Source organism: Salmo salar, chromosome 24, assembly GCF_965601325.2.
Source record: "Salmo salar chromosome 24, fSalSal1, whole genome shotgun sequence".
Taxonomy (NCBI): domain Eukaryota; kingdom Metazoa; phylum Chordata; class Actinopteri; order Salmoniformes; family Salmonidae; genus Salmo; species Salmo salar.
In genome coordinates, this window is record NC_138314.1 from 41,280,000 (window position 1) to 41,299,075 (window position 19,076).

Here is a 19,076-nt window from a genome sequence, read left to right on the forward strand (position 1 = left end):
TTAAAAATAGAACACATACAAAGCAAAAAACATATGATGTTGCTTACACACTGCCACAGGACAAGACTGGTCACACATAATACACTCTTACCCTGGAAAGAATGCTAGGGTCTACAGAAACCACCTCAGACAGACATTTCATGGCTTTTGTCCGGACAGCGATTGCACTCTCCCCCAGGACTCGCAAGATCTAGAGAGAGAGAAAGAGGGTAATGGAAAGAGAGAGAGAGGGGGTAATGGAAAGAGAGAGAGAGGGGGTAATGGAAAGAGAGAGAGAGCGAAGAGAAAGAAAAAGGGAGATGGGGAGAGAGTGAGAGAAAAGCCACGGTGTTGCTCATTGTTACTCACTGCCTGGCAGGACAGAGCATCATAAAGAAGGAGAGCTGATCTGGGATCAGGTACGACCTTCTGTCCATACAATGGTATTCATTATGATCTACAAGGTGAAACTGATGGAAACTAGATCTATACTCCAACTCTGAGAAGCATTTTGATTATGGGCCCCGAGTTCATTTAACAGCTTCAAATCAAACATTTAAAATCACAACACTATACAGTAAAACCACAGAATAAAGTAAATAAATGAACAGAAAGCAATAAAGCAGATGAATAAAAACAACATGCTTGTGGGTTTCTTGCCTGGGTTAAGTAAATATCAAAGCTCTGGGCGAACGGCCTCATGGAGGCTAAGTAGCGGACGATGAGGCAGGAGTCGTCGTAGTCCACCGTGTCAGAGTTCATTCTGGTAACACAGAACCGGTTTGGGAAAACAGATTTAGTATTTACATCAACCACTGGGGCCATCTCCTTTACTTCACCTTTAGTTAACCAGGTAGGCCAGTTGAGAACAAGTTCTCATTTACAACTGCGACCTGGCCAAGATAAAGCAAAGCACTGCGACACAAACAACAGAGTTACACATAAACAAACGTACAGTCACAAAATAAAATAAAATATTTTTTCTATTTATGTACAGTGTGTGCAAATGTAGAAGAGTAGGGAGGGTAAGGCAATAAATAGGCCCTAGAGGGGAAATAATTACAATTTAGCATTAACACTGGAGTGATAGAAGAGCAAGTAGAGATACTGGGGTGTAATAGAGCAAGAGGGTAAGTAATAATATGGGGATGAGGTAGTTGGATGGGCTATTTACAGATTGGCTGTGTACAGGTACAGTGATCGGTAAGCTGCTCAGACAGCTGATCCTTCACATCAGGCTATACAACAGCTGTGTTACGGAGATGGTTCAGCCAGGAGCGTCGGTCGCATCGAAATAGAATTCTATCCATAAATGAATAAATATAATACATATATAATTACAATGATTAAAACTTTCACTGGGTGGTCTGACCTAGGGTTGTGCAGGAATACAGATGTTCATATCGTAATGCCATCCTTCTCCCATGTTTGGATATTTACAAGTTTGTGAATGAGAGACATTGTGCAAATTAACACAAAAGTTATGATGCATGCTTTTCTGATGGAACAGCAGCACAGGCGCTGCGCTGAGATGACAAGCCAGTTAAACCACACAAAACAGCTGGTCTCACCTGCTTCCACTTCCTCCTGTTGTACTTACAAACAAACACGTGACTGGCTAAACTGTTGTGATTGTTTATATTATAAATCTAAGCGTAGTTCAGAGTATGTGAGCGGAGCAGAGCTGGGAGAGTCGGCATTCTCCCCCGCAGCGCTCACTTCACGAGCTCAGGACATGCCTGACACAGCACGCACTGTCATTGTAGCAAAGTATTTATCAACTAAAACATTTTGTTCATTTTTGTGCTATTATCAATACTATAGGCCATAACTGATGTTGGCCCAATAGGCCTGGCATATTCCCACGTTCAAGGAGCTTTCCGTTTTGATTGGGTTATTTTGCCTAAAAACCTTAAGGCCTAACTATAAAATAAATAAATCAACTCTGCATCCCTGCGCAGCCTGGCTCGAAGGGTGTTTATCATCCCCGGTGGCTCTGCAGGGGTAGAGAGGATGTTCTCTGCTGCTGGCCGCCTCTCCAGGAACCGTCACACGAGCCTGAAGACACCGACTGGCCAGACGTGGTTCTAACAATTCATTCAGAGCCTATATGCATCATTTATAGACAATAATGATTGACTACAACAAAATGTTTAAATGCTTTATGTCCCTACCAGAATATTGTGTCACATTGGTAAATGCTTCACAATGTATTTCTTTGTATGTTATAGCCTTGAAATAATATAGCCTAAATCATTCAGGCTCCCCGTCTGTCTCTTGACCTATTTACAGTGTTTATATGATGTTTAATATGACATGTAGCCTGTTTGAAATTATGTGCTTCTTCCATTCATCTTTTCATGTTGTTTATTCAAATACTTTTCATTCAAATCATATGGTTTGGATTGAAAACCAAAATGGTTGGTCCAGGTAGTCACAACAATAGATGGTGTTGGTTAAATTGGGATTTTAATGAATGGAGTGAATATGGAGCAGCAGTTTTCTTTCTTGTGAGCGTGGTTAGCGGAGGGGTTGGAAAGGACGTGGCACGCGATGACCAGGATTTCCAACCACACAACTCCGCTCAAATACTCTGAATGAAAGATAAATGTGACACGAGAACTGAAGAACGGGATCTGATTTATCTCCTAAAATATTTCACTAGTTGACTGCAGGTTAACTTAAAAAGTAGCTACAAATAGTCAAATGTATTGAACTAGAAATAGTTTCAACAGTACTGACTGTATTAAAAAAAACGATTTCCAAACACCTCGGGACAAGACAGACACACAAACGTGCAGTACCTCAGGGTGGTGAAATGGGAGGGGACCGTCTTTATGATCTTGCGGAGGAACTTCTTGCGCGCCTCGGCCCGCTGCATGACCTCCCCAATGGTCTCGATGTCCTTGGCGTGGTGACCAGGGCCGTCCGACGAGTCCTCTTCCCGGTCCCGTTTCTGGCTCTTCATGGTCTTCTCTGTCTCTATGGTGGTGTCGCGAAACCACTGTGCTATGTAGAACTTCCTGGCAAACTGGCAAAGGCAAAGTACACAGTTAGTAGAAGGAAATCTCTAATATATTATTTGTTAAGCATCTTTTCATTCCAAAAATAATCTCAAAGTTGATAAAATAACAAGATTGAGCGCAGTGGTGTAACAAACTGACCAATAGTGAAGGGTCAGTCTCTGTGTTCTCCTCCATGTAGTCCAGAAGGGCTTTCTGCAGTTGCTGGGTCTCGTCGTCACCTTGGGTCTGTGTGGGGAAAAGGAAAAATGTTCCACCCCTTCTGCGCCTCTGTTTCCCCCCCCCCCCCGCCATCCTATTTGGTTGGCTGCCTTCAAGTCATGTCCACCTCTGAATGTAGGATCTGAGAAACAGCAGTCATGTTGTTCCCTACCTCTTTCAGGATGCGGTCAATGGATCGCTGGTCCATCTTGCTGGTGACGGCATCTTTGCGCAGGCGAGCGGCCACCGTGCCTAGATAGTCCAGGGAGGCAACCCTCAGGGTCATCTCCGTCTGCTTGTTACTAAACTGGTGCACCTGTGAGTGAGTGAGAAGGGCACACACACAGAGAGACAGAGAGAGAGAAGGGTACAGAGAGGGAGAGAGAGAAGGGTACAGAGAGGGAGAGAGAGAAGGGTACAGAGAGGGAGAGAGAGAAGGGTACAGAGAGGGAGAGAGAGAAGGGTACAGAGAGGGAGAGAGAGAAGGGTACAGAGAGGGAGAGAGAGAAGGGTACAGAGAGAGAAGGGTACAGAGAGAGAAGGGTACAGAGAGAGAGAGAGAGAAGGGTACAGAGAGAGAAGGGTACAGAGAGAGAGAGAGAGAAGGGTACAGAGAGGGAGAGAGAGAAGGGTACAGAGAGAAGGGTACAGAGAGGGAGAGAGAAGGGTACAGAGAGGGAGAGAGAAGGGTACAGAGAGGGAGAGAGAAGGGTACAGAGAGGGAGAGAGAAGGGTACAGAGAGGGAGAGAGAAGGGTACAGAGAGGGAGAGAGAAGGGTACAGAGAGGGAGAGAGAAGGGTACAGAGAGGGAGAGAGAAGGGTACAGAGAGGGAGAGAGAAGGGTACAGAGAGGGAGAGAGAAGGGTACAGAGAGGGAGAGAGAAGGGTACAGAGAGGGAGAGAGAAGGGTACAGAGAGGGAGAGAGAAGGGTACAGAGAGGGAGAGAGAAGGGTACAGAGAGGGAGAGAGAAGGGTACAGAGAGGGAGAGAGAGAGAGAAGGGTACAGAGAGGGAGAGAGAAGGGTACAGAGAGAGAGAGGGAGAGAGAAGGGTACAGAGAGGGAGAGAGAAGGGTACAGAGAGGGAGAGAGAAGGGTACAGAGAGGGAGAGAGAAGGGTACAGAGAGGGAGAGAGAAGGGTACAGAGAGAGAGAGAGAAGGGTACAGAGAGGGAGAGAGAAGGGTACAGAGAGAGAGAGAGAAGGGTACAGAGAGAGAGAGAGAAGGGTACAGAGAGAGAGAGAGAAGGGTACAGAGAGAGAGAGAGAAGGGTACAGAGAGAGAGAGAGAAGGGTACAGAGAGGGAGAGAGAAGGGTACAGAGAGGGAGAGAGAAGGGTACAGAGAGGGAGAGAGAAGGGTACAGAGAGGGAGAGAGAAGGGTACAGAGAGGGAGAGAGAAGGGTACAGAGAGGGAGAGAGAAGGGTACAGAGAGAGAGAGAGAAGGGTACAGAGAGAGAGAGAGAGAAGGGTACAGAGGGAGAGAGAGAAGGGTACAGAGAGAGAGAGAGAGAGAAGGGTACAGAGAGAGGGAGAGAGAAGGGTACAGAGAGGGAGAGAGAAGGGTACAGAGAGGGAGAGAGAAGGGTACAGAGAGAGAGAGAGAGAAGGGTACAGAGAGGGAGAGAGAGAAGGGTACAGAGAGGGAGAGAGAAGGGTACAGAGAGGGAGAGAGAAGGGTACAGAGAGGGAGAGAGAAGGGTACAGAGGGGGAGAGAGAGAGAGAAGGGGGTGAGGAGCGGAAGGGATGAAGGGAGAGAGAAGGGTACAGAGAGGGAGAGAGAGAGAGAAGGGGGTGAAGAGCGGAAGGGATGGAGGGAGAGAGAGAAGGGTACAGAGGGGGAGAGAGAGAGAGAAGGGGGTGAGGAGCGGAAGGGATGAAGGGAGAGAGAAGGGTACAGAGAGGGAGGGAGAGAGGAGCGGAAGGGATGGAGGGAGAGAGAGAGGTGGTGGGTCAGGCCTCCACTCTGATGAGGTAGATGCACCAAGCAGAACAGTTGGACTAGTATAGTAGTATTACTGCGTTTGTGGTTACTGCGGTGGATACACCACCTTTTGACAGGGAAAGTAGAGCGAATACTCCAAGACCAACAAATAGGCTTCTGCCTAACAAATCCAGCAACATTGTAAATATGGAATGCCCCATGGTAGATGTAAAGTTAATGTTTTAAGTATCACTATATTTCTGTTATTACGGTGCTATCACTCTTATTAGTGCGCCTGCGCAAGAGTCTCGTTGTAGATGAACCTGGCCTGAGTGCAATGGCAACCATGGATTGCGCGAATACGGTGGAGTTAACGTTGTTAAACTGGGACCTTGTCGTTGTGTCATTTTGAATTAACATTGTAGTTATTAACCATCCTCTGCTACCAATGTGGCACCTCGCTTCGACGAGAAGAGGTCCTAATAAAGTTTGAAAAATGAACTTGGAATCTGGACAATGGTTAGTAATCTGGACATTAAAAGTCAAGCAGTATTGTGGTGGTATTATCGCTCGAAGGAAGAGCGAGATACAGCAGTGGAAATATCCATTGAGGATTGGAACAAGGATGACGGTATGAGAACTTTGACTAGAACACTGGATTCGGTGCGTTTTAAAGAAGAGAAAGACGGTGCCCATGAGACATACTCAAACTTTTCACAGTGTTACGAAAGACATTTCGGTTGCGTTGACGGACTACCTAATTGATTTGGAACAGATGTACAATAGGATGCTCAAGTACGAGATGGTTCTCCCGGATGCAGTGTTAGCTTTCAAGTTGCTAGATACTGCCTGTCTGTCTGGTAGGGAGAAACAGTTGGCTTTGACTGCTTGTACTGTGCTGACTTTTGCGTCAATTTAGTCGGGCACTAAAAATAATTTCTGGTGAAAAGACGTCTGTCGCGCCGATAACAGATGGAATGCAAGTGAGTGACGCAGCATATTACACTTAGCAGCAGAGAAAAGGCGCCAAAAAGTTATTCAAGTCAACCAGACGAGGGCACCATTGCCCGGCACAAATCCACTGGACGGATATGGAAGGAGATCAAAATGTGCCATTTGTCAAAGCACTTACTATTGTGTTGAAGACTGTCCTCATAAAACATGAACAAGTTAAACTAACAGAAAAATCTAAACAGAGAGAGCAGTGTAACATTACACTGTTTTCAAACCAATCTGCTTCTGATACTGAGATCTTGCTTGGAAGTGTACTTCGCCAGACTGCCAAGAACCTTGCCCTCATCCAGGCCAAGGTGGCGAGGCACGATAGTGATGACACCATAGGCCTTGTTGATCTCTGCACCAGACAGAATGCTCTTGCCAGAATACTTGGGGTCCAACATGTACGCTGCGGCGTGTATGGGTTTCAGGCAGAAGTCTTCATGCTTTTTGATGTATTTCAGAACTGATGTTTCCTCTGCTTGGAGCAACAGTGAAGTGGGCAGGGCAGTACGGATTTCTCCTCTTACATCTGCAAGCAGAGTCTTAACATCAGACAGGATGGTATTGTCTCCCTCAATCTGTGCAATGGCTACTGCTATAGATTTCAGGAATTTCAGGCTGCCTACCACTCTCTCCCAAAATACATCATCCAGGAGGATCCTCTTGATGGGGCTGTCCATATCGGAAGACTGTGATATGGCCATTTCTTGGAGACTCCTTCCCTCCAGAAGACTGTCAAACATGATGACAACACCACCCCAACGGGTGTTGCTGGGCAGCTTCAATGTGGGGCTCTTATTCTTCTCACTTTGCTTGGTCAGGTAGATTGCTGCTATAACTTGATGACCCTTCACATACCTAACAATTTCCTTGGCTCTCTTGTAGAGAGTATATATTGTTTTCAGTGCCATGATGTCCTTGAGGAGCAAATTCAATGGTGAGCAGCACAGCCAATGGGTAAGGGTAGGACTCCTCCACTTTAGACCAAGCAGCCTTCATGTTCTCAGCTTTTTCTGTCACCAGTGCAAATACCTTCTGTGGTCCAAGGTCATTGATGACTGCCTTCAGCTCATCTGCAATGTAGAGACCAGTGTGTCTGTTGTCCCTTGTGTCTGTGCTCTTGCAGAATACTGGTTGAGAGGTGGAGAAGTAGTTAATTATTCCTTGCCCACGAACATTCGACCGCCCATCAGAGATGATTGTAATAGAGTGCTTTCTCTATGATTTGCTTGACCTTCACTTGAACTCAAACTATGCATCCAGCAAATGAGTAGATAAAGCATGTCTGGTTGGAAGGGTGTATGCTGGGCGAAGAACATTCAGAAATATCTTTCAATACACATTGCCTGTGAGCATCAGAGGTGAACCAGTTGCATACACAGCTCGGATTAGAAGAAAATTAGTTTAAAAAAAAAAAAAAAAAATACAATTCCATGTACAGATAAATAGTTAGTTACAACTAAACAACTCCTTTGTAAGATAAATGTTTTAAAATGAAACATGTATGGAAACAGGTGAATTAACACTCCTCAGTTAGCAGGCTCAAGCATGCTAAACCCCACATTCTAGCAAAAACTAACTAAAAGAAATTGTTAAGTATGAAATGATTTGAACAGACTTTGCTGTAGGCTACTATTTACTAGTTAACAAAAAAAAAATCATGTATGTCATAAAATATATTCACCCCAACCAGTATTGTAATAGAAACTTACCAGAAAGCATGTAGTCTTTGGCTCAGACAGTGTAGTAGTGTGGGCTCAAAAGCATCTCATTGGTGTGCAAGATCTTGAGAATCAGCTCTATATGTGATGGAAGAATGCACTGTGCATGCAGAGGGTTGCAATTCCATTGAATTGGGGATAGTTTAACCAAAATATGCCACAAGACCTAGAATTGCCATGTGTATCCCACAAAAAAGGTTCACTGTTATAAAAGGTAACTTTTTGATGAATTTAAGCAAAATTCCCAGGCTTAACTTCCCATGGAAAAATTGCAGAAATTTACCAGAAAGTTTCCGACCATTTGCAACCCTACTATTAAGCAAAGCTTCCCTCAAGAAGGCAGGGGCTGTACTAGACATAAATTACAAGGCAGTGATGTTTAAACAACCAGTGACCCTTGAACTTACTACCTCAGGCCAATACGGTGTAAACATTTTAGACAAAGACAGAGAGTCCATGTAAAAATGAGATTCTGACAGACACAGAGAACATGAATACAAAGGGGGAAAAAATATTAACTTCAAACAGTTTGGACATGCTACAGTTGACATACTTCACAAAATCACTCAGCAGTTCTGGGAATAATGAGAGTACTTCCATTCTACGGCAAATGGTTAACAGTTGTGAGACATGTCAGAAATACAGCAAACCTAAGCCCAGACCAGCTGTTGCTTTGCCGCTGGCTTCCAAGCACAATGAAACAGTGGCTGTAGAGCCACATGAGCTAGGACCAAGTGTGTGGTATCTTCACATCTACCACTTCATACGTTTCAGTGCTGGAAGCATTGTGAATACAAAAGAAATTCAGTGAAATCATCAAGCACTTAACTTCACTCCTGGATAAGTGTGCATGGCCCGCCCCAGAAATTGTATCGTGACAAAGGAGGAGATTCAATAATAATAATGAAATAAGAGAAATGTCTGAGAAATTCAATATGGAAGTAAAGACAACTGCTGCATAGAGTCCATGAAGCAATGGACTTCTGGCGAGACATAATCAAACACTCACAAAGATTATGCTGAAAGTGAAGCAAGATAATGGATGTGACTGGAAAACAGCCCTCGATTGGGCTTTGATGGCAAAAACCTCGATGCACAATGTTCATGGCTACAGCCCATAGCAACTAGTGTTCGGGCAGAACCCTAATCTTCCTTCTGTACTGGTTGACAAGCCACAAGCACTGGAAGTGACCAGTGTGAGTGCACGGGGGTGGGACAGCACCTTTCAGCACTACATGCAGCATGAAAAGCATTCACTGAAGCACAGTGTTCAGAGAGAATTCGCAGGGCTCTGCGTAAACAGCTTCAACCCACCGATGAGAAGTGCGAGCCTGGAAACAAAGTGTACTACAAACGAGTTCGACTGTCAAGAGTGGAAAAGGACCGGGAGTAGTCATTGGCCAAGATGGTGTGGTGATATGTGAGGCACCATTGTCAGGGTGCATCACTCAAGATTGAGGAAAGTAAATGATGATCAACAAGACGGTGGAACTGTTGGTGAGAATCAGTCTCCTAATGAAAATGACAAAAAGGACACATTAACAGAGACAAACCTACCAGATGTCACATCCAAGGATATGAACACAAACAGGAAATGGAGCAGAGACCTTCAACCATGACACAGGTAATACTGTTGAGCGTTCAAAATAGGAAAACATTCAACAACAGCCACATGTGTTAAGACAACATGGTTGTTCCAATCTGAAAACTGGACAAACTGTTAAATACATGGACAGAGAAAGTGGTATTCCACATACAACAACCGTCATTGGCCGAGCAGAAAAAGCTAAAGGAAAACCAGAACTGGTACAACTTGCAGTACACTGAACCAGCTACACTTCCTGGTACAACAGGGTCAGCTGACCTGACACTTGTAGATCTCAGAATTGAACCAATGGAAAATTGCGAAAAACAGAATGACATTCAAAATGATGATGTACTTGAAACAAAGGACATGTCATTTGACTCAGCTAAACTAGATGAGCTCAGTAATTGGAGGAAAAATTGAGTGTTTGAGGAAGTCAACGACATTGGCCAAAAATGTGAGAGGAGCTGGCTGCTAAACAACTCCTAAAACCACATCTAGCGACTAGAGGTTGAGAGGAGCTGGCTGCTAAACAACTCCTAAAACCACATCTAGCGACTAGAGGTTGAGAGGAGCTGGCTGCTAAACAACTCCTAAAACCACATCTAGCGACTAGAGGTTGAGAGGAGCTGGCTGCTAAACAACTCCTAAAACCACATCTAGCGACTAGAGGTTGAGAGGAGCTGGCTGCTAAATAACTCCCCAAAAATCCACCCGACATTCACCTCAGTCACTTAGATTGCTGCTGACAGTGATCTGCCAGAAAAAATTGAAACGTCATCCATTGACATCAAATCTGCATTTCTGCGGGGAACAGAGCTGTCAAGGGACATTCACATCCGACCTCCGCCTGAAGCTAAGAGCAAAGGAACCGTAGAATAGTGTGGAGTGCAGTTTATACATATGAGATGAGTAATGTCAGATACAGAATCATTATTAAAGTGGCTAGTGATCCATTTCTAAAAGTGCCCAGTGATTCCTAATCTATGTCTATAGGCAGCTGCATCTGATGTGCTAGTGATGGCTGTTTAACTGTCTGATGGCCTTGAGATAGAAGCTGTTTTTCAGTCTCTTGGTCCCAGCTTTGATGCACCTGTACTGACCTCGTCTTCTGGATGATAGCGGGGTGAACAGGCAGTGGCTCTGGTGGTTAATGTCCTTGATGATCTTTTTGACCTTCCTGTGACATCGGGTGCTGTAGATGTCCTGAAGGGTGGGAAGTTTGCCCTCGGTAATGCGTTGTGCAGACCGCACCACCCTCTGGAGAGCTTTGCGGTTGTGGGTGGTGCAGTTGCTGTACCAGGTGGCGATACAGCCCGACAGGATGCTCTCAATTGTGCATCTGTAAAAGTTTGTGAGGGTTTTAGGTGTTAAACCAAATTTCTTTAGCCTCCCGAGGTTGAAGAGCCTCCCGAGGTTGAAGAGGCGCTGCTGCGCCTTCACCACACTGTCTGTGTGGGTGGACCATTTCAGTTTGTCAGTGACGTGTACTCCGAGGAACTTGAAGCTCTCCACTGCGGCCCCATCTATGTGGATGGGGGATGCTCCCTCTGCTGGCCATCATCTCTTTTGTTTTGCTGACATTCTGTGAGAGGTTATTTTCCTGACCCCACACTCCCAGAGCCCTCACCTCCTCCTTGTAGGCTGTCCTGTTGTTGTTGGTAATCAAGCCTACCACTGTTGTGTCGTCTGCAAACTTGATGATTGAGGTGTGCTTCCACGCAGTCATGGGTAAACAGGGAGTAAAGGAGGGGGCTGAGCGTGAACCCTTGTGGGGCCCCAGTGTTGAGGATCAGTGAAGTGGTGGTGTTTTCCTACCGTCACCACCTGCGGGCGACCCGTCAGGAAGTCCAGGACCCAGTTGCACAGGACGGGGTTCAGACCCAGGGCCTCGAGCTTGATGATGAGCTTGGAGGGAACTATGGTGTTGAATGCTGAGCTATAGTCAATGAACAGCATTCTTACATAGGTATGCCTCTTGTCCAGATGGGACAAGGCAGTATGGTGGCGATCTATTGGGGCGGTAAGCAAATTGAAGTGAGTCTAGGGTGGCAGGTAAGGTGGAGGTGATACGATCCTTGACTAGTCTCTCAAAGCACTTCATGATGACAGAGGTGAGTGCTACGGGCCGATAGTCATTTAGTTCAGTTACCTTTGCTTTCTTAGGTACAGGAACAATGGTGGACATCTTGAAGCATGTGGGAACAGCAGACTGGGATAGGGATTGATTGAATATATCTGTGAACACACCAGCCAGTTGGTCTGCGCATGCTCTGAGGACACAGCTAGGGATACCATCTGGACCAGCAGCCTTGCGAGGGTTAACACGCTTAAATGTCTTACTCACGTCGGCCACGGAGAAGGAGAGCCCACAGTCCTTGATAGCAGACAGCGTCGGTGACTCTGTATTATCCTCAAAGCGAGCGAAGGAGTTGAACCTGTCCGGAAGCAAGACGGTGTCCGCGACGTGGCTGGTTTTCCTTTTCTAATCCATGATTGTCTGTAGACCCTGCCACATACGCCTCGTGTCTGAGCCGTTGAACTGGGAATCAACTTTGTCCCTATACCGACGTTTAGCCTGCTTGATTGCTTTGCGGAGTGAATAACTACTGTTTGCATTCTTCCATATTCCCAGTCTTCTAGCCCTGGTTAAATGCGGTGGTTCGCGCTTTCAGTTTTGCGCGAATGCTCCCATCTATCCACGGTTTCTGGTTGGGGTAGGTTTTAATAGTCACAGTGGGTACAACATCACCTATGCACTTCCTGATAAACTCATTCACCGTATCGGTATATGTGTCAATATTATTTTCTGATGCTACTCTGAACATATCCCAGTCCGCATGATCAAAACAATCTTGAATTGTGGATTCTGATTGGTCAGACCAGCATTGAATAGTCCTTACCACAGGTGCTTCCTGTTTGAGTTTCTGCCTATAGGAGGGGAGGAGCAAGATGGAATCATGGTCCGATTTGCCGACTGGAGGGCGGGGGAGGGCCTTATATGCATTCTGGAAGGTAGTGTAGCAATGGTCGAGGGTTTTAGCAGCGCGAATACGACAATCAATATGTTTTCCTCAAACTTGCTTTGTTAAAATCCTCAGCTACAATAAATGCAGCCTCGGGATGTGGTTTCCAGTGTGCATAAAGTCCAGTGAAGTTCTTTGTGGGCCGTCGTGGTATCGGCTCGAGGGGGGATATAAACCTCCGTGGCTATTATTGACAAACTCTCTCGGGTAGATTGAGAAATACAAATAAATACTGTCACACAACCCATCTGTAATGGGTAATTTAAATAATACTTGGGACCTTAAAATATTTTGCTGATGTTTAATTTGTCTTTAAAGTAAAGTGGGAGATTGTTAAGTCCATGTTTTAAGTATCACTATATTTCTGTTATTACGGTGCTATCGCTCTTATTAGTGCGCCTGCGCAAGAGTCTCGTTGTAGATGAACCTGGCCTGAGTGCAATGGCAACCATGGATTGCGCGAATACGGTGGAGTTAACGTTGTTAAACTGGAACCTTGTCGTTGTGTCATTTTGAGTTAACAGACAGGCAGCCAGCCAAGACTCACCAGCAGTCTGCCTAACAGGCTCAACAGTAGCTCGGCAGCGGGCCACTCTGGCTTGTTAACCGTGGAGAGCAGGTCCTGGACAAAGTTCTCAAACAGAGGCCTGTAGTCCTCCTCGCTGCCCTGCTTACTGCCACACCTGGACACGACAAAACACAGAAAGAGAAAGAAGGAGAGAGGCTGTTAGGTGGACATTACACTAACCACAGCCGATGGGGAGAGAGCGAGAGGCTGTTAGGTGGACATTACACTAACCACAGCACATTGGGGGGGAGAGGGGCTGTTAGGTGGACATTACACTAACCACAGCCGATGTGGTCATGAGGAGATACAAACAAAGAGAGGACAAACTGTCTGGAGATGAAAGACAATCTTACTTTTTGAGGAACACCGAGAGGAAGTTCTGGGCTGTCCTCATGGCCGTCTCGTAGTTGTTGGTGATCAGCAAGTCCTGATCTACCTAGAACAAATCAAACATTTACAGAAGATTGTTAAAATAAGGATGCTCTTCACTAGGAATGTCAGTTTTGAGATTCTCAGTTTCAAAAATATATCTGTGACCATAGAGTTGGAGAGGGTACAGTCGTGGTCAAAGGTTTTGAGAATGACAAATACTAATTTCCACAAAGTTTGCTGCTTCAGTGTCGTCAGATGTTACTATGGAATACTGAAGTATAATTACAAGCATTTCATAAGTGTCAAAGGCCTTTATTGACAATTACATGAAGTTGATGCAAAGAGTCAATATTTGCAGTGTTGACCCTTCTTTTTCAAGACCTCTGCAATCCGCCCTGGCATGCAGTCAATTAACTTCTGGGCCACATCCTGACTGATGGCAACCCATTCTTGCATAATCAATGCTTGGAGTTTGTCAGAATTTGTGGGGTTTTGTTTGTCCACCCGCCTCTTGAGGATTGACCACAAATTCTCAATTGGGAGTTTCCTGGCCATGGACCCAAAATATCAATGTTTTGTTCCCCGAGCCACTTAGCTTTCACTTTTGCCTTATGGCAAGGTGCTCCATCATGCTGGAAAAGGCATTGTTCGTCACCAAACTGTTCCTGGATGGTTGGGAGAAGTTGCTCTCGGAGGATGTGTTGGTACCATTCTTTATTCATGCCTGTGTTCTTAGGCAACATTGTGAGTGAGCCCACTCACTTCATGAGAAGCAACCCCACACATGAATGGTCTCAGGATGCTTTACTGTTGGCATGACACAGGACTGATGGTAGCGCTCACCTTGTCTTCTCCGGACAAGCTTTTTTCCGGATGCCCCAAACAATCGGAAAGGGGATTTCATCAGAGAAAATTACTTTACCCCAGTCCTCAGCAGTCCAATCCCTGTACATTTTGCAGAATATCAGTCTGTCCCTAATGTTTTTCCTGGAGAGAAGTGTCTTCTTTGCTGCCCTTCTTGACACCAGGCCATCCTCCAAAAGTCTTCGCCTCACTGTGCGTGCAGATGCACTCACACCTGCCTGCTGCCATTCCTGAGCAAGCTCTGTACTGGTGGTGCCCCGATCCCGCAGCTGAATCAACTTTAGGAGATGGTCCTGGCGCTTGCTGGAATTTCTTGGGCGCCCTGAAGCCTTCTTCACAACAATTGAACCGCTCTTCTTGAAGTTCTTGATGATCCAATAAATGGTTGATTTAGGTGCAATATTACTGGCAGCAATATCCTAGCCTGTGAAGCCCTTTTTGTGCACGTGTTTCCTTGCAGGTAACCATGATTGGCAGAGGAAGAACAATGATTCCAAGCACTGCCCTCCTTTTGAAGCTTCCAGTCTGTTATTCGAACTCAATCAGCATGACAGAGTGATCTCTAGCCTTGTCCTCGTCAACACACACCTGTGTTAACAAGAGAGTCACTGACATGATGTCAGCTGGTCCTTTTGTGGCAGGGCTGAAATGCAGTAGAAATGTTTTTGGGGGATTCAGTTCATTTGCATGGCAAAGAGGGACTTCGCAATTAATTGCAATTCATCTGATCACTCTTCATAACATTCTGGAGTATATGCAAATTGCCATCATACAAACTGAGGCAGCAGACTTTGTGAAAATGAATATTTGTGTCATTCTCAAAACTTTTGGCAACGACTGTACAGCTTCCACAAAGCCTAGTTGGACATTGGTGGCGTCATTGAATTGGGCCCTCTTCCTAACTCTATGGCGTTACATTTGGGGGCGGCTGTGTGTTTTAGTGCTTTCAAGACAACCCCGGAACAAAACAAAATTATAAACGGTCATACAACTGGGAAATCCAAGTCGGAAACTCTGGCATCATCCTAGAGCTTCAACTTCTCTGACCTAAAGATCACTATGTGAGATTGTATAATCCCGAGTTTACAGTGGTCATGATCACAACATTTCTCTGCGTACCTTGCTGTCGTACTCGTCCTCCATGGCGTCGCGGTCGTTTGGGAGGTGTACCACGCACTGAATGAGCTGTAGCACCAGGGCTGTAACCATTTGGATGTACATGGGCTCGCCGTCCCTGTCGCTGCTGTTCAGCCTGCCCAAACAACCAACAGCGTTATTAGTTGATTTACTCCCTTTATTTAACCAGGGGGTGTATTCATTAGTGCACACCATAGCAAAACGCTTTGCAACGAAAACATTTATTATAAGTTCAGGTATGTCCCGGCCTGTTTTGTCCCGTTTGTTTCCAAGTGAATACACCCCAAGTCTTTCAAGACAAATTCCCTTTAACTGCAACGGTGAGTTTTGACACAGTGGGGAAATGTTTATATGACATGATTTTGTAGCACCTCTCCTTCCTATGTTATATGGGCTTGGCTATGGTTCTATTTACCTGAAGTTGCGGAGACTGCGTTTGCTGGTGGGCAGTCTGGCCAGAGATGTGAAGATCTCTTCCAGAATCAGCTGCCTATGCTTCTCATAGCGGGAGAACACCTAGCCACGGACACAAGACAAGGTTAAGGTCAATCTAACACAGCGTTTCCCAAACTCGGTCCTCCGGACTCCAAGAGGTACACGTTTTGGTTTTTGCCCTAATACTACACAGCTGATTCAAATGATCAAAGCTTGATGATTAGTTGATTTGAATCAGCTGTGTAGTGCTAGGGCCAAAAAACTAAATGTGCACCCCTTGGAGTCCCGAGGACAGAGATTTGGGAACCCTGATTTGTTTGAATAAATCATGTTTTTAGCCACCTACAAAATGACATTTTGAGTGAAATGACCTACTAGAATTTACAGCTCACACCGAAGCGACCAATAAAACAAATATAAAATTCTTACTCTGGAGCCTTGGAAGGGAACACTTACCGCTGTCACCAGCTTGATGGCACACAGCTGCAGCTCACTGACACTCTCCACAAAGAAAGGGGTGATGCCCATTGAAGAGATCTACCACAGGGAGAGAGAGAGAGAGAGACAGCAGAGAGAGAGAGAGAGAGACAGCAGAGAGAGAGAGAGAGAGACAGCAGAGAGAGAGAGAGAGAGACAGCAGAGAGAGAGAGAGAGAGAGAGAGAGAGAGACAGCAGAGAGAGAGACAGCAGAGAGAGAGACAGCAGAGAGAGAGACAGCAGAGAGAGAGACAGCAGAGAGAGAGACAGCAGAGAGAGAGACAGAGAGAGAGGGAAATAAAAATAAAATACCATTATTTCTGAGGTCCTGTCTTAATGTGGGTTACTAATTAATGCAATGAGCCAAACATCAGAGGCAGGTTTGAGGAAAGGGGGAGAGCTGGCTACCTGGAGGATGGTGGTGTCGGTGAGCAGCTGAATCTCCAGCAGCTCAGAGATGTTGCTGACCATGTCACACACCTTGTTGTACAGCATGACAATGACCCGCTGCTTGTGGGTGGAGCACTTGGCCCGCTTGGCTTTGGAGCTCAGCAGGCCACCTGTTGCAGGGGACGAGAGAGTGATGCGCTGCCGTCTTGAACAAATTGCATCTCAATAATAGACCACTTTGGAAATACGTTTTTTTCATTCTTATTTTCATGTGTTCATCTTCTGGTGTTAGAAAATCAAATGGAAAACAATTCCATTCAATGTGACCCACGGTCTGTTTGTAAACAGCAGAACACATTCTCTACGACTACGTAGTTGTCACAAGACGGAAATAATGGCTGAGGAAATTGGTGAGGGCGTTTCAGACCAACGTGTGTGTGTGTGTGTGTTATAAAGCTAGCTGACCTCCGTGAGGGTCCACCCTATAGACAGGGTCATACTGGGGGTAGAGGGTGTTCTGCAGGTGGAACTTGGTGTACTGGAGAACCCTCTCGATCACGTCCTCCATGTATACGGCCTTGGGCATGTGGGCGGACGTCATGATGTTGAGGGCCGTCAGACAGGCGTCAGCTGACTTGGTCACGCGCTCCATAATGAGGTCTCGCCACAGCTTCTCCTCATCTTCGCCGTTGTCCTGCGTGTGTGTGTCAGCAAAGAGGGGGTGGGAGACAGGAGCAGAGTTCAGCCGATCAAACAAAATGCTTACGGAGTATAGGCTTAACGGTAGTGGAGAACAAATGATCCCCGAAGTTGTAATGTATTAGTGTGGGAAGAAGACACTCACGTGGCTCATGAGTGTCGAGAGCCTGGCCCCATCCTGGATGTTTTTCTCCAGGATATTCAGTACCTTCACCAGCTTATCCGACGGTATCTGTGAATCAATCGATTTCAAAGAAGAGATCCAAGGAAATGAGATGCATTTGAAAGGTATTCGAACAGGGCCATGACATCAAGAACAAGTGGAAGAGAAAAAGGCCTACCCTGCAGGTGATGCCCATGGCCTTGATCTTGGCCGACTCACTGCCCAGCTCGTTCAGCTGCTGTTTACCCAGCAGCAGCTCCTGTGGGATCTCATCGTCGTCTATTGATTAAGGATCAGAGAGAGGAGGGTTTCAAATATATAGGGCTCTACAATCAGGGAACTGGCTAGAGGACATTAAGTAGATGAACAACAGAGAAACAACAGAGAGATCTAACTTACCCATTTGCGTGAAGTCCACATCCTCCAGATTCTCTAGGATGTTGTCAACGCTGGAGGAGAATCTTTTGAATGTGGACGAGTCCATCAGTTCTAGAAGGCAGAAAGTCAATGTCATCGGTCATCATAATTAATCATTGTATAGCAACATGATAGTTTGCAATCAAAATGGTAAACCAATGAACAGCTACCCTGGTGAGTGAGCTTGGGCTCATAGGCTTTCCTCTTTTTCTGATTCTCTTTTTTCTTCATCTGCCTGGCAACTGAAAGAGATAGAAAGAGCATCACTTCATTTCTAACAATATTTCATTAATAAAAAGTCCCTTAACCATGTTAATGCTCTGACCACATCAACAGAAACATGTTAATCATAGGAATTAGTTGTTTTACAATGTTAAATAATGCAAATATGTGCAAACAATATTTTAGTGAACAAAGGTTGCATTTCGTCGTTATAATAAGTTAGGAAGCAATATGTGAAATTCGCTGTGGAGCTCAAGTAAAATCACAAACCCACAATGCAATGCTCTCTCTCTGGACAGGGCCACGGGTGCCTCGAGTGCGGCTTGCTGATAGCTAGGTAACGTTACTGTCAGCGTCCAAATGTTTAACTATCTTTTTAAGAGTCATGTCTTTTGATTTTTTTTTAATGATGTTCACTGAAGGACACACCTAAAAGTTTAAGCTTAGGCATAAATCTAGCTAGCTATGTAGTTTACAGTTAGCAAGTTATGTCCCTTGATCAACCTAATGTACGCATGAAATGTCAATAAGCTATTAAAATGTAGTTCATGTGTAATCAGTTTGACGCTAGAAGGACAGCTAGCTTCACGTTTCTATGAAATTGCGGGCGGGCTATAGGCAGTAGATAGCTACCTACCTGCCTTTGGTTGGGCTATGTGGCAAATTAGCACAAGCCAAGCACTGTGCTAAACAGCTGCCTGCCTGGAGAACAAGGAGGAACATAGATAGTAGGAGTGTGCCAAGTACTCAGACAAAATGAGTATAATAAGGAACATTTTCCAAATACGATTATGACATGTATTTTTTTTAATTATCTGTCACCGGAAAAAAATACATTTTCAGCTGCCAGCGCACATCACTTTCACTCAAT

General features: G+C 45.4%; 1 protein-coding gene across 1 annotated transcript in view; it reads right to left on the minus strand.

Annotated features, from left to right (window-relative positions):
• nipbla (NIPBL cohesin loading factor a) overlaps nt 1–19,076 on the minus strand; it is a 48,032-nt gene that overhangs the window by 17,163 nt on the left and 11,793 nt on the right. The window contains exons 14-29 of the mRNA XM_014172664.3: nt 18,154–18,225; nt 17,966–18,055; nt 17,745–17,845; nt 17,549–17,635; nt 17,170–17,398; nt 16,723–16,874; nt 16,294–16,374; nt 15,818–15,918; nt 15,385–15,517; nt 13,383–13,465; nt 13,009–13,144; nt 3,376–3,519; nt 3,144–3,230; nt 2,784–3,010; nt 640–742; nt 92–190 (exon numbers count right to left, since the gene is read on the minus strand). Of these exons, the coding sequence (XP_014028139.3) occupies nt 92–190; nt 640–742; nt 2,784–3,010; nt 3,144–3,230; nt 3,376–3,519; nt 13,009–13,144; nt 13,383–13,465; nt 15,385–15,517; nt 15,818–15,918; nt 16,294–16,374; nt 16,723–16,874; nt 17,170–17,398; nt 17,549–17,635; nt 17,745–17,845; nt 17,966–18,055; nt 18,154–18,225 (1,925 nt within the window). The remainder of the gene's footprint in view (nt 1–91; nt 191–639; nt 743–2,783; nt 3,011–3,143; nt 3,231–3,375; nt 3,520–13,008; nt 13,145–13,382; nt 13,466–15,384; nt 15,518–15,817; nt 15,919–16,293; nt 16,375–16,722; nt 16,875–17,169; nt 17,399–17,548; nt 17,636–17,744; nt 17,846–17,965; nt 18,056–18,153; nt 18,226–19,076) is intronic.